Source organism: Hydra vulgaris, chromosome 14, assembly GCF_038396675.1.
Source record: "Hydra vulgaris chromosome 14, alternate assembly HydraT2T_AEP".
Classification (NCBI taxonomy): Eukaryota; Metazoa; Cnidaria; class Hydrozoa; order Anthoathecata; family Hydridae; genus Hydra; species Hydra vulgaris.
The window spans coordinates 24299811-24312277 of NC_088933.1; the positions used below are offsets into that span (position 1 = coordinate 24299811).

At 26.4% G+C, this 12467-nt stretch overlaps 1 protein-coding gene and 1 long non-coding RNA gene across 2 annotated transcripts in view; both read left to right on the forward strand.

Moving 5' to 3' along the window:
• Nucleotides 1-495: 495 nt before the first annotated feature.
• On the forward strand, nucleotides 496-2965 carry LOC136090572 (uncharacterized). Its single transcript, XR_010643523.1, has 3 exons — nucleotides 496-1070; nucleotides 1267-1356; nucleotides 2769-2965. It is a non-coding gene; the product is annotated as an uncharacterized LOC136090572 (long non-coding RNA).
• Nucleotides 2966-8961: 5996 nt separating this feature from the next.
• Nucleotides 8962-12467, forward strand: part of LOC100210880 (protein DD3-3) — an 86671-nt gene continuing 83165 nt past the window's right edge. The window contains exon 1 of the mRNA XM_065818261.1: nucleotides 8962-9370. Coding sequence (XP_065674333.1) covers nucleotides 9300-9370 — 71 coding nt within the window. The 5' untranslated portion in view covers nucleotides 8962-9299. The remainder of the gene's footprint in view (nucleotides 9371-12467) is intronic.

The window sequence follows — 12467 nt, forward strand, 5'->3', positions numbered from 1 at the left end:
GATATATGTCTTTATATATGAATATATATATATATATATATATATATATATATATATATATATATATATATATATATATATATATATATATATATATATATATATATATATATATGAATCTTTTTAGATTTTTTCATGTTATTTTTTAATTTTTTTGTTCACGCAATTCAAGTTATATATGTTTATAGTTTGCATATATGTTTATATTATGTTCAAAGTTAAAATGTTTTTGATAAATATATGTATGTGGTAATATGTGTTATATAATTGTTTTATAAATGCATTTTTAAAATAGTATAAAATGTATCTATTGTGTATATAAATATTATAATAAGTGTTTATATATGTTATATAAATTTAAATAAATATATTGTGTTTTGTAATTAGTATATATGTTTATATTATGTTGTTTCCATGACATAGAAACAACATAATATAAACATATATGCTAACTATAAAACACAATATATTAATTTAAATTTATATAACATATAAATACACTCATTATAATATTTATGGACCATGTTTTCAAAGTGTGTGACTTGGCAAACGTGTTGAGCAAGATTTTGCATAAAGTTGTTATTTATGTTACTAATGTTGTTACATTTGGCTTACCTTTATGTTGGTGTCTATTGTTAAAAATTATAAGTGGTTTTATTATTGAAACTCACTGCTTTTAATCGTTCAGTAAAAGCCACTTTGAATTTTTAGAACCATGACGTACCAACATGAATTGTTTTCTAAAAGCTAACATGAAATAACAATATTTAACAACTACTACTCTCTTATCATGACATCTTATCTCTATCTGATATATTGATTTGTGATTCATATATGATGTTTTACTTTGTATTTACTTATCCATTACATTTTTTCATTTCAGATTTATCATATGATGGATTTATGCAATATAAAAGAACGAATATATTTAAATTTTTATGAATATTTTAAAAACATCTGCTAATAATTAGTCCAGCGAACGTTCAAACTTCAATGTTGCATATGTCATCTTTAAGTAGTTTCTTGGCTTTTCTAAATGTGTTTCTTATTCACATGGTTTTACAAGCAAGGTATGCAAGCAAATTTGAGCTGAAAATTTTTTTCAGCCTTTAAGGAGAATTGGCGTTACACTTTTAAATTTAATTTGTTTAAATATAGTAGTTTTAACAAATAAATGTTTGTTTGTTCTTTGTTTTTTTACTTATTTGTTTTCAGATTCTCAAGAACTTGGCAACTTATCTAAGTAAGTTTTTTTTTTCTTTTTAGTGCAATTGGAAAGAGCTGAAAGTTATTTTTTAGAGCAATTGAAAAGAATTAAAGTGCTTTTTAGTTACTTCACACGGTATTCTGATTTGAGTAAGTTTACTATTATGTTTTATTTTATATTGGATTTATTTGATATTTGATATATGTTATATTAGATATATATTTTATGTATTTAACATGGAAAACTGACTGTAATTTGTTGACACAAAAGTTTATAAACATAAATCTGCCTATATTTCAGTATATTTTATATTTCTCTGTATCTTTATAAATATTCTTTCTTAGAAAAAATAACAGACTAGAAAAAATAAATAAATTCCTTTTGAAAGTAGTTGAAAAAAATGATGTATTTCCATATTTCATTGTGTAAAGTGTAATACCACTTTTAAAAGGTATGTGAATAAATATATAGGGGAACATGGGGCAAGATGACGACTGTTTCAAAAAACGCCTGTATCTTAGTCTGTCCCAAAAATTAAAACTTACCTTTAGCTGGTGATGTAGCAATGTAATAAATCAAGTCAAACGAGGATAAAAAGTTTTTTCTCAATGTCGGAAAAACTTTTTTAATACTTAGCTTTCGTCACAAAAATAATATTTAAAAAGAAACCATTGATAAATCTAGTAAAATTAATCTACTTCCCTTTCAGCTAAAATCAACTGTTATATTTAGTTTTGCTTAAGAGATAACTGTAGGTCGTCATCTTGCCCCATTCGTCATTTAAATAATTAATTTAGAGTAAAATATACTGATTGACATTGCTTCATTTTTTCATACAAGAATGTGCATTTATTATTTTTATGCATTAAGGTAAAAATAATTTTGTGCATTGTAGTCTAGATTCTTTTTTAATTAAAAATAATTGATGTAAATAAATGTTGTTTAATATTTTTGATAAACGACTAATGTATGTAAACATATAAAAAGATATGGATTTCAATAAATCTTAAGTTTAAATAAAGTCTTTGATTAGAAAAGATCATTATTTGTAAGATTCTTTTACGTTCATTTATTCAGTTGCAGCAATATAAGATTACTGGTAATATGTTTAATGATAATAGTTAAATTGAAATAGATAGTATTAGGCTCAACGAAGTTATAATGTAAATGCTTATAGGCAACTTGAAATAGTAGTCAAATGAAAAAAATAGATAATTTCTAAGAAATATTTTACGATTTGCTTGCTATTTTATAATTGTAATTTTATAATATGGTATAATTGTTTAAATTGTTTAACTATAATTGTCCCTTGATTGTTCAAATATTGTAATAAATAAAATCTTTTCATTCCAAGTATTTAAGTTAATAAAATATTTTATTAAGTTGTGGTGTTGTTTCCCAGTGTTACTACATTGTGTTGTCTAGCCTTTTTATAATCTTTTTTATTTATTCTGTAGACACAGAGTATATATTTTCTGTTATTATTATCCTAATTCTGCTAACAATAAAATGCAAATAGTACTTTTGTAATTAAAAAATTTTTTTTAATTTCATTTTTTAGGTATTTGCAGGCTTTACTTGACTTTCCGTTTCTGGTACCTATGTTGTGACAGATTTTAAAAAGAACTCAACTGATGTTAATTGCGGTCTTCGTCTTTGACTATAAGCAATGATGTTGCTGATAGGGAGTCAAAGTTAAAATATTTACAGATAAATTTGTATTTAATTTTTTAGATAATATATCAAGTTATTAATGTGTTTTTATTGTTATTAATGATTTAATAACTCATAACCCGTATTACGGGTTGCTTTCTGCTAGTCATTATCATTATGTTATGAATTCATATTAGTTAATAAAATTGTATTGAATATTCTCTGGTTATCGTGTTTTATACGTGTTTACAAGAGTTTCAAATGCGAGTTTGATACTCAGTAGGCGTCGTATTGTATACCTGTCTTTATACGCATCTAATACGTATTTCTAATGCGTATTCGACACGATAAAATGGCTAACATACATACCACATCGATACGTATTTAAACGAGTTTCTAATGCGCATTTACAACTAAATTTGCCGACTGGGATAGCTTAAATACAAAAAATAAATCCTTAGTAAACAAAACAAAAAATGGTAAATATGCGGTAGTGGTGTAGTGGTAAAGCGCTCGCTTCATAAGTGAGAGGTTACGAGTTCGATCCCCACCGCGTCCCTGGTAGTACCGCGCTTAACTTGTTTCTTCGCGCAGCGGCCGTGTTCGTTAAGGTTCGTGTTTCGGAGTTTTAAAGTTGAGAGAGGATTATAACCACTATTAAGTAGCCTCCTCATGTAGTGGCTTTATCGGCCTTGAGGAGGTGAATAACAAAAAACAATAAAAAAATGATAAATAGCCTATATATATAAATAGTATATAGCCTTAAGGATAAAAACGGATCACGACTTTTAAAATACTAAAGGAGCAAGTATTCCCGGATGTTGATGATACACGGACAACATTTAAAAATTATTATATGTTGATAACACTAGTCTTCATCAAATTTGCTGACAAGTAATTAAAGTGTGATATTAACTAATTTTGTGGTGTATGATAAATTAGTCTACTAAATTATATCAGTTGTTTTACAAACCATATGTATACTAGTTAAGATATGTATACATATATAATAGGGTGGAGCGATTTTGAAAATTTTTGAAATTTGATTTGCCTGAGCAGCAAATCAATATCTTTTGGTGAAAAAAGAACCTTACTCTTTTTTTTTTAGTTTAGATGAGTTCTTGAGGTTCCTCTTTGGATTCTAATTTTTTTAATGGGTCCTAGTATTGTTTAAATTTTTTTTTCTAAACAATATCAACTTGATACTTAAAAGAAGCAAAATAATATGCTGATTTTGAAAATAATACTTGTTTTTATCAAAAAATTAAAATTAAAAAAGTAGAGTTGTTTTTTTCATTAAAAACCCCCGTCCTCAACAAAACGGGGGTTTTAAGGTATATTTTTGCAAGTATTTTTTTCACTAAAAATTTTTTTAAATAAAATTATTATTTATGAAACAAGCATTTTTTTCTGCTTGTTTTGAGTCCAAGGTTGATATGGTTTAGAAAAAAAAAATTCAAAAATCTTAGGACCTGTCAAGAATTTAAATTCCAAAGAGGAATTTAAATTCCTCAAGATCTCATCAAAATCAAAAAATATTTTTTTACTTTTATCTTATAATTAATAGACATTGATTTGTGTCTCAGTAATATTGGTTTTTAAACTCTTTTTTTTTTGCTATGAAAATCGCTCCACCCTAATATATAAGTATAAGTATATATATATATATATATAAATATGCATATTTCTTTCTTTCGTTTAAAAAATTCAAAATTATTATTTCAATTAAAAATTTTTTTGGACTACCCTTATTGAATAAGTAAAAAGGCTTACTTTTTAAAGGATGTTTGATGTTTGCTTTCAGTGCAAAAAGAATGCTTCTTTTGTATATCAAATACATCACAAAATGAGCTAACTACGTGTTTTAGGAAAGTAGTTGCAGATAATATAATAGAAAAAAATCAATTTTATTATTAAAAGCTTCAATTTGAAATAAAAACTTCAAATTTCTTTAGTCAATAGATTTGTTAGTTAGTGTTTAGACATGAAGAAAAATTTGTTCAAGTTTATACGTGTTGCTTAAATAGTATTTTCTTTAGTTATATGAGTTGTCAAATCATGGTATGGATACTTTTTTGCATCCATACCATGATTTGAATAAACTCCAAGAAAAAAGAATTTTTAAAAAGTTCTTTACTCCTGCGGTTTTTTTCCTCAAAGAAATGCCAATTTTAAATTGAGTGGGTAAGGATAGGGGGGGGGGGGTGGAAGAGTAAGGTAGGTGCAATGAAGAGGAGGGGCGCAATTAATCTATCGCTTAACAATAAAAATTTTCAACTTTTCTTTTGTAATACCTAAATCTTGTGCATAGAGCGATGTAGCATGTTTTTAAGGGTTGCATATACTTACCTCTAAGTGTCAAATATCCTATATTCGTAGCTGTATTACTCACATTATATCTCTTTTCAAATAAAAAGGAAAAAAAAACTATAAGCATAAGGACACTCAAATATTTATATCGGAGATCAGTTTATCTACTGCCCCATGCATAGGTACGCTGTACATGGTATGCACATCGCTTAAATATTATAAATACGATAATATAAATTGAGTAGTGTTTTGAAAGTTTCTATATAAGTTAAGTTACTTAACGGATTGGTAGTACTAATTCTTTTTTTTAAGAAATTACTTGTAATTTCGCGAAAGTTTTTTGTGGTAATTTATAATTAAAAAATATTTTTTATGATTGAACTAAAATATGGCCTTTAAATACATTATTTTTGAATGCGTACGTGATGCGGAAAATTAAAGAATATAAGGAACGTCAAAAATAGTTTGGTTTTGAAAAATTAATATTATATAGTATGAAACCTTTATAAAACTTTTGCTAGTAGAAAAGATACACTAGAAAAAGAGCAGTCAAAACCACTTGAAGGTAAAGTAGTATCTTATAAAAATGCTGTAGTGGTGGAAGTTGCATGGCTAACAAGAGATTTATTCTTAACAGTAGAGGCAATGCTAAGAAAAGTTGATAGGACAACATTTCTTGAATAAAAAGAAGTTTAATTTTTATCTTCCCCTTCTAATTTGCCCTTTAATCGTTTAAGACGCTTCCCTTCCGCACCAGAAATTTCCGTTTAAAAGACTAAATATCACAAAAGTAAATCATAGAAAACACTTATATGTAGTTGTACTACTATTATAAGAAACTTTTTAAAACCTAGTTTTAAATAAGGATTTGCAAAAATAATATTTAAATAGCTTCAAATAATACAAATATTTTTAGAACGAGCCCATCATCGTTACCTTATACAAACTGATATATAAATTATCTAATAATATATAATTTTAAATATTAAATTCTTAACAGATTTTTCAAGTTTAAAAGAAACTCGAAAAAAACCCCAAAATAAATAAACAAAAACGGAAAATACAAATTAATAAAAAAAAATCGTCTTTCATAAACGCGAGTTCAATGGAATGTTCTTCTATACAGCGAGTTCTTCTATCCAGTTCTATTCACTTCTATTTATAAAAACTAAATACTTTTTTTATAGAAATTTATATTCTCATTGAACTCATCTCTATTATGTTTGAACTCCATCAAACATACGTATCTGGTCTATTGGTTCACAGTAGTATTTGCTTTCATCAGCTGTTGTTACCAACTTAAGCGTTTACTTTCTTTTAATGCAAACCTTTTTTGTTGACTTCTTTTAACAATTTCAAACTCTATTAGTATGTTTACTGCTAAATGAACAACTTCTAACGTCTCTACACAATTTTAGTCTTTTTTTTTTTATCAGTTTCACATTTTTTTTCATCTCAACTAGTTTGCATTCGTCTAAACCTTCCTTAATTTCCTCAACATCAGCGCGATTTTTCTGAAACAATAATACTTCTGTTCTATGGAATTCAACTAACCTGTTATCATTCAATTTTTTTTTCCGTCTTTGCATGACTCTTCTGGGTTGAAAATACCCAGAAGAGGTATTGCAAAAATATTACACCATATTTGAACTTTGAAATAAATCAAATATGTTGTAAACCATAAGTAACAGCAGCATACTAACTATTTTACATTTGTTATTCTTCGATTTGAATGACTTAGATCGCCATCGACGTAAAATGATGCTAAAACTTGGTTTTTGATTGTTGTAGAAGCAACAGTTACACAACAAATTTTTTTTATAACAAAAGGATTTTCTAGTGTAAGTTGAACAACTAAACGCGACGGTTGTATAACTTTAAAACGTCGGTTATACAGCAAACAAATTTTATAGTGTAAAATAAAGGAAATAACGATGAAAATAATTTTTGCAGAAATAGAAAAAAAGTTATTTCTGCATTAATTGTTGTACAACAAATTGCGTAACTGTTATACAACGTTTTTAAAACTAATTGTAACCAAGCTTAAGATAAAGGCGTAACAAAATAAACTGTATCAAAATCAGTGAAAAAGACAAGAGAATGATGACGCCATATCAATAAGATGAATTAAATGTTTTTATGAAATTGGTTTAGCGTAAACGTAAGCTTTTAACTTGAGTAGCTGTTTACGCTAATACTTAGAAAGTTAAAGTACATTTTTATACAATTAACCAAATGTATTAAAATATATTTAACCGATGATGTACTAGAATGAGAAACGGGTGCAAATGAGAATATTAGACTAAAACTCAAACTTATTTTTTTAATTAATAAAGGTATTCCAATCTGTTTAAAAACTTTAAGTTTTTAAACGGATTGAAATACCTTCAGCTCAGAGCATGTAACTGCCGAGTTTATAGAACAAACTTGCGTAAATGATAAAGTACGGAAATGCCAAGGTTTGTGTTTCGGAGTTATAGAGTTGAGAGAGGGTTATAACCATGAGTAGCCTCCTCATCTGTAGTGGCTTTCTCGGCCTTGAGGAGGTGAATCACAAAAAGAAAAAAAAAGAAGAGTAACAATGATATATAAAGAGCTTAAAGAGGCTTATCTGTGGAAACAAAAAAGTTAGAAACTTTATTAAATGTTTTTTTTATGTTTATTTGTGACTAAAATTAAGAATTGGAAAAAGTAAAAATATTTTGCTTTTTCCAATTTTTAATGCATATGCATAACCACACATCAGTTAACTGATGTGTGGTTATGCATATGCATTCGTTTAAGAATAGATATTTATAAATAAACAAGTCATTAGACTTATTTATAAATGTATTCCCAACACATATAGCTTTCCTATAATATCATAGCGTGGTAATCATTATTTTTAGTGAAATTTTGAGCGGTATAAGTATTATAGCCACACATGGACCGTACCACTGCCATTAAAGAAGAGTGGCATATATGGTTGACATGTTTCCCAAATATGATCCACGTGAAACGAGATCTAAACGATAAATATAGTGCGGTGTTTGCTCGTATTTAGTGTGGTTTCCAGCCATTTAAGCATTAATGCTATCCTATAAATAAGAGTGATATGCATATTGTTTGTACATACGTTTCACATAAGACCCAAATGAAGTGTACACGTACAAAAGTAGTGTCGCGTTCGACCTAATATAGTGTGGCTTTAATGGCGGCCGTGGCGCAGTGGTTAGAGCGCTTGCTTTTTAAGCAGGAGATCCAGGTACGAAACGAGCTCTGGACAAATTTTCGCGTCACGGTAAGGAAGGAGGCGTGAACTTCCTGGTTAAATGCACTTCCGCGGTGCTCTGTGACAAGACCGTTAGGACTTCTTGGGGCACCTAAAATAAAAATTTAAAAAAAAAAAAAAAAAAAGTCACTCACGGACCGCACGATGCCATCCCATGAAGAAGATTGGTAAGTATATGGCTTACATAGGTTTCACATGTTGTTTTTATCTTTTCACATTTTTTTGAGAAAATTTTATATTTATAAAATGTTTTGCAATTTAAATATTATGTTTTTTATAAAGGAATATATTTCTTGTTTCGCAATCTACGCAAAACCATTTTACAAACTATTTGTGTGTAACATTTAGAATATCGATATAAAAATTGAATATGAACTGTAAAGCCGGTATTTAAATTACTTGCATTAGATTTGCGTTAATCATTCATTAACAGTTAATGCGCAAAGTGCTTTTCCGTGAATTGTTGACGATAGTTAAGATAATTATGCATTAATTTTCTATTATGATGTAATGTAATATAGAGTGACCTTTTGCGATAACGATGGTTAAAAGATTGAAATGATTGTAATCAGTAATTCCCATCGCACTAAGTTTTTCCGTCAATAGCTAACTATGACTTATTTTCAAAGTATTAAACGTTTGCTAACCATTTAAAATTACAAAAGTAATTTTATATTTTTGTTGCAAGAAATTTTAGAAGTAAAAGAATGATTTTTCAGCTATTTTTAGTTTGAAACTGATATGAAATAAGATACTTCCGTATTAATTGTTTTGTCGTATGTAATTTGACTCTATTTTTGGCTAAAGTTGGTTTCAAAAAAGAAAACAAACAAACAAAAAAACACACACAAAAAAACGATGATAGGAAAGCTATTAGTTACGTTTCTTTGTTCAGCAGTTTATTCAGATGTCTATCTGCACAATCCAAGGTTTTATTACCGAAATAAAATTTTTGTAAACTTATTTCTAAATTTATGAAAAAAAAATTTTACAAAAAATATTTATGTTTATTAAAAGTTTTTCATAAATAAATATGAGTAAACACGAAGTATTAATAATTTACACTATCGTCATGGTGGTCACCGTGGTCACTGTGATAACCTGATCATCATGGGGCAATATCATGATGAACTTGCACCATGATGATTGCCGGTGCACAATAAATATTTGCATAGTTGAATTATCTTGTGACCATGCCATGATTGCCGGTGCACAATAAATATTTGCATAGTTGAATTATCTTGTGACCATGCCAATATAAATAAATATGAATTAATAATATTCTACATCATAAAACTAAGTAATTTTATTTCATTCTATTATTTTTTAGTATAGTTTATATGACATAATTGGTGTAAAATTCAACTGCATTATTTAGTAACATTTTGATTTAAATGATTAACAGTCATCATCATTTACAAATTGCCTAATAATAACGTAAAATACCATTAAATGAAATATTATAAAAACATTAAAGATAAAAAATATTATAAATTTAACAGCAACAATTGTAAAAATAAAAAGATAATTGCATAATAATTGCTGATCAATGTTATAATGCACACATGCACACACACACACACACACACACACACACACACACACACACACACACACACACACACACACACACACACACACACACACACACACACACACACACAAACATAAAAAAACCTATAAAACATATTTAGTAATCATAATAATAAACATTGATAAATAAACAGTTATGAAATGAAATAGAAACAAATAAAAAATAAAAACAAGAAATATGATTAAAAAAAAAAACTGCAACAATTAAGCTTAAAATATCATAAAGATATTTTGAGCTACAAACAATATTTGCAAAAAGATAATGAAATCATTGTACTTTTAAATAATAGTCAGACTATTGATCTAAATTTTCTGAACAACTATTCCTTAAACAAAATGGAAAATAATTTTAATAAAAGTTACATTTTGTCTTAGTCTAACATTTATGACTGAATCGTTTATAATAATAATAATATCAATGAATTATTAGCAATTTAATCACCTATAAGAAGTTTTTCAATATTAAAATTAACTCAAATTATGTTTTAAGTAATACATTTAATAATATTAATAATAGTAATAATAATAATAATAATAATAATAATAATAATAATAATAATAATAATAATAATAATAATAATAATAATAGTAATAATAATAATAATAATAATAATAATAATAATAATAATAATAATAATAATAATAATAATAATAATAATAGTAATAATAATAATAATAATAATAATAATAATAATAATAATAATAATAATAATGCAGGGCTCTATAAGTTACTTCTCTTATGTGTGTGACCCTAACCGGTGTAAAAAACAGGGAGGGTGCAACCAATCGTTTATTTTTTTTATTTTTAAGAAATGATTTGTAATCGATTGCACTCTTCACATGGGTCAGTAGTAAAATTGGAGTGCTGCTGCATTTGTTATGAACATATTGAGATAAGCATTTTGAAATTTTTGGATCTAATTTTATTTTATGTTATTAATTTTAGATCAATTAGACTTCATTTAAGTTAATTAGCTTGACTTATTTGGCAAATGGTCAAAATATTTATTTATATATTTGAATTCTGAACTGCAACAAGCTGCTTATATATTGCCCATTTATTGCAGACAATTATAGCTATTCAGAAAACTAACCTGTTGAAACTCGTTGACAAATAGAGTAATACTACAGTTAACATTATTTTGGCACTTACTAATTTTTTTTTTAAAGTTAAGGTTATAGTTTTTTTTTTTTAAATATGGTACAATTTAATTAAAAAAAACGATATCTAGAAAATAGTTCTAGAAAAATAGAAGCACTTGTTGCAATTTAGAATAAGGCTTAGAGTAGTTAGTTTAAGACTTAAAGTAGTTTTTTTTTACCATATTTACAAAGGGGGTCACTATATCGTCCCCTCAATATTATCTTGTTCTATCTACAAATGTGATAAATAAAATGTTCTATCTAATATATAAAATAAATACAAAAAAAATTATCTATAAATAAATTCAATGTTTTATGTAATATAATATATTACATCAGGTAGAACATTGTATTTATTTATATATATTTTTTGTATTTATTTTATATATTAGATGAAACATTTTATTTATTACATTTGTAAATAGAACAGGATAATACTGAGGGGCGATATAGTGCTGACAAAGTTATAATTTTTAAACCGTTGCACTTGTTGATCTAAAAAAAAAATTAAAATTTTGATTATTTGGGATTTAGTAATTAAATTTTATAAATGTAAATGTTGTATAGAAATGTTGTTTTAAATGTAAATGTTGTATAGAAATGTTGTTTTAAATGTAAATGCTGTATAGAAATATTGTTTTGAATGTAAATATTGTAAAGAAAGGTTGTTTTAAATGTTGTTAAAAGTTATATAGAAAACAGTTTGCATGGCCGACAACACGGGTTTTGAAGTGGAGGGGCATAATCCTCAATTTCTATAAAAAGTCCTCTATATCTAAAATTTGCTAAAAAAAAAGGTCCTTTAGAAAAAATGTGTGCCCCCTGGCCTCTTTGGTGTTGTCAACCCTGGTTAAAAGAATCTATGAACACAAAGTAGTTGAACTAGTCAATGATATATCTTTATGATTTTTTTACAGCAGGAGTTTTCATTGAGATGTCCAAAGCCTTTGATACCGCAAATCATGAAATTTTCTTGAAAACTCATCAATCAAAGAATCTATGTTGATTGTTATTAAAATATTGACATTACTGGATAGTATAGTAAATTTATTTTAAGTTTCTTATATCATCATGATCTTAATTAGATCATAATTGATTTTAGTTAGGAAAAGCTTCTTTCATAATTAGGCATAAAGAAATAATATAATGTGGATCAAACATAATTTTTTATTATGGTAAATACACATTTTACATAAATCATAACAAGTTCAAAAAGTTTTCTATAGAACTTCCACTTCCATTTAGAGTCTCATTTACAAAAAAAAAAAAAGTGAATATAAATTTTCATGT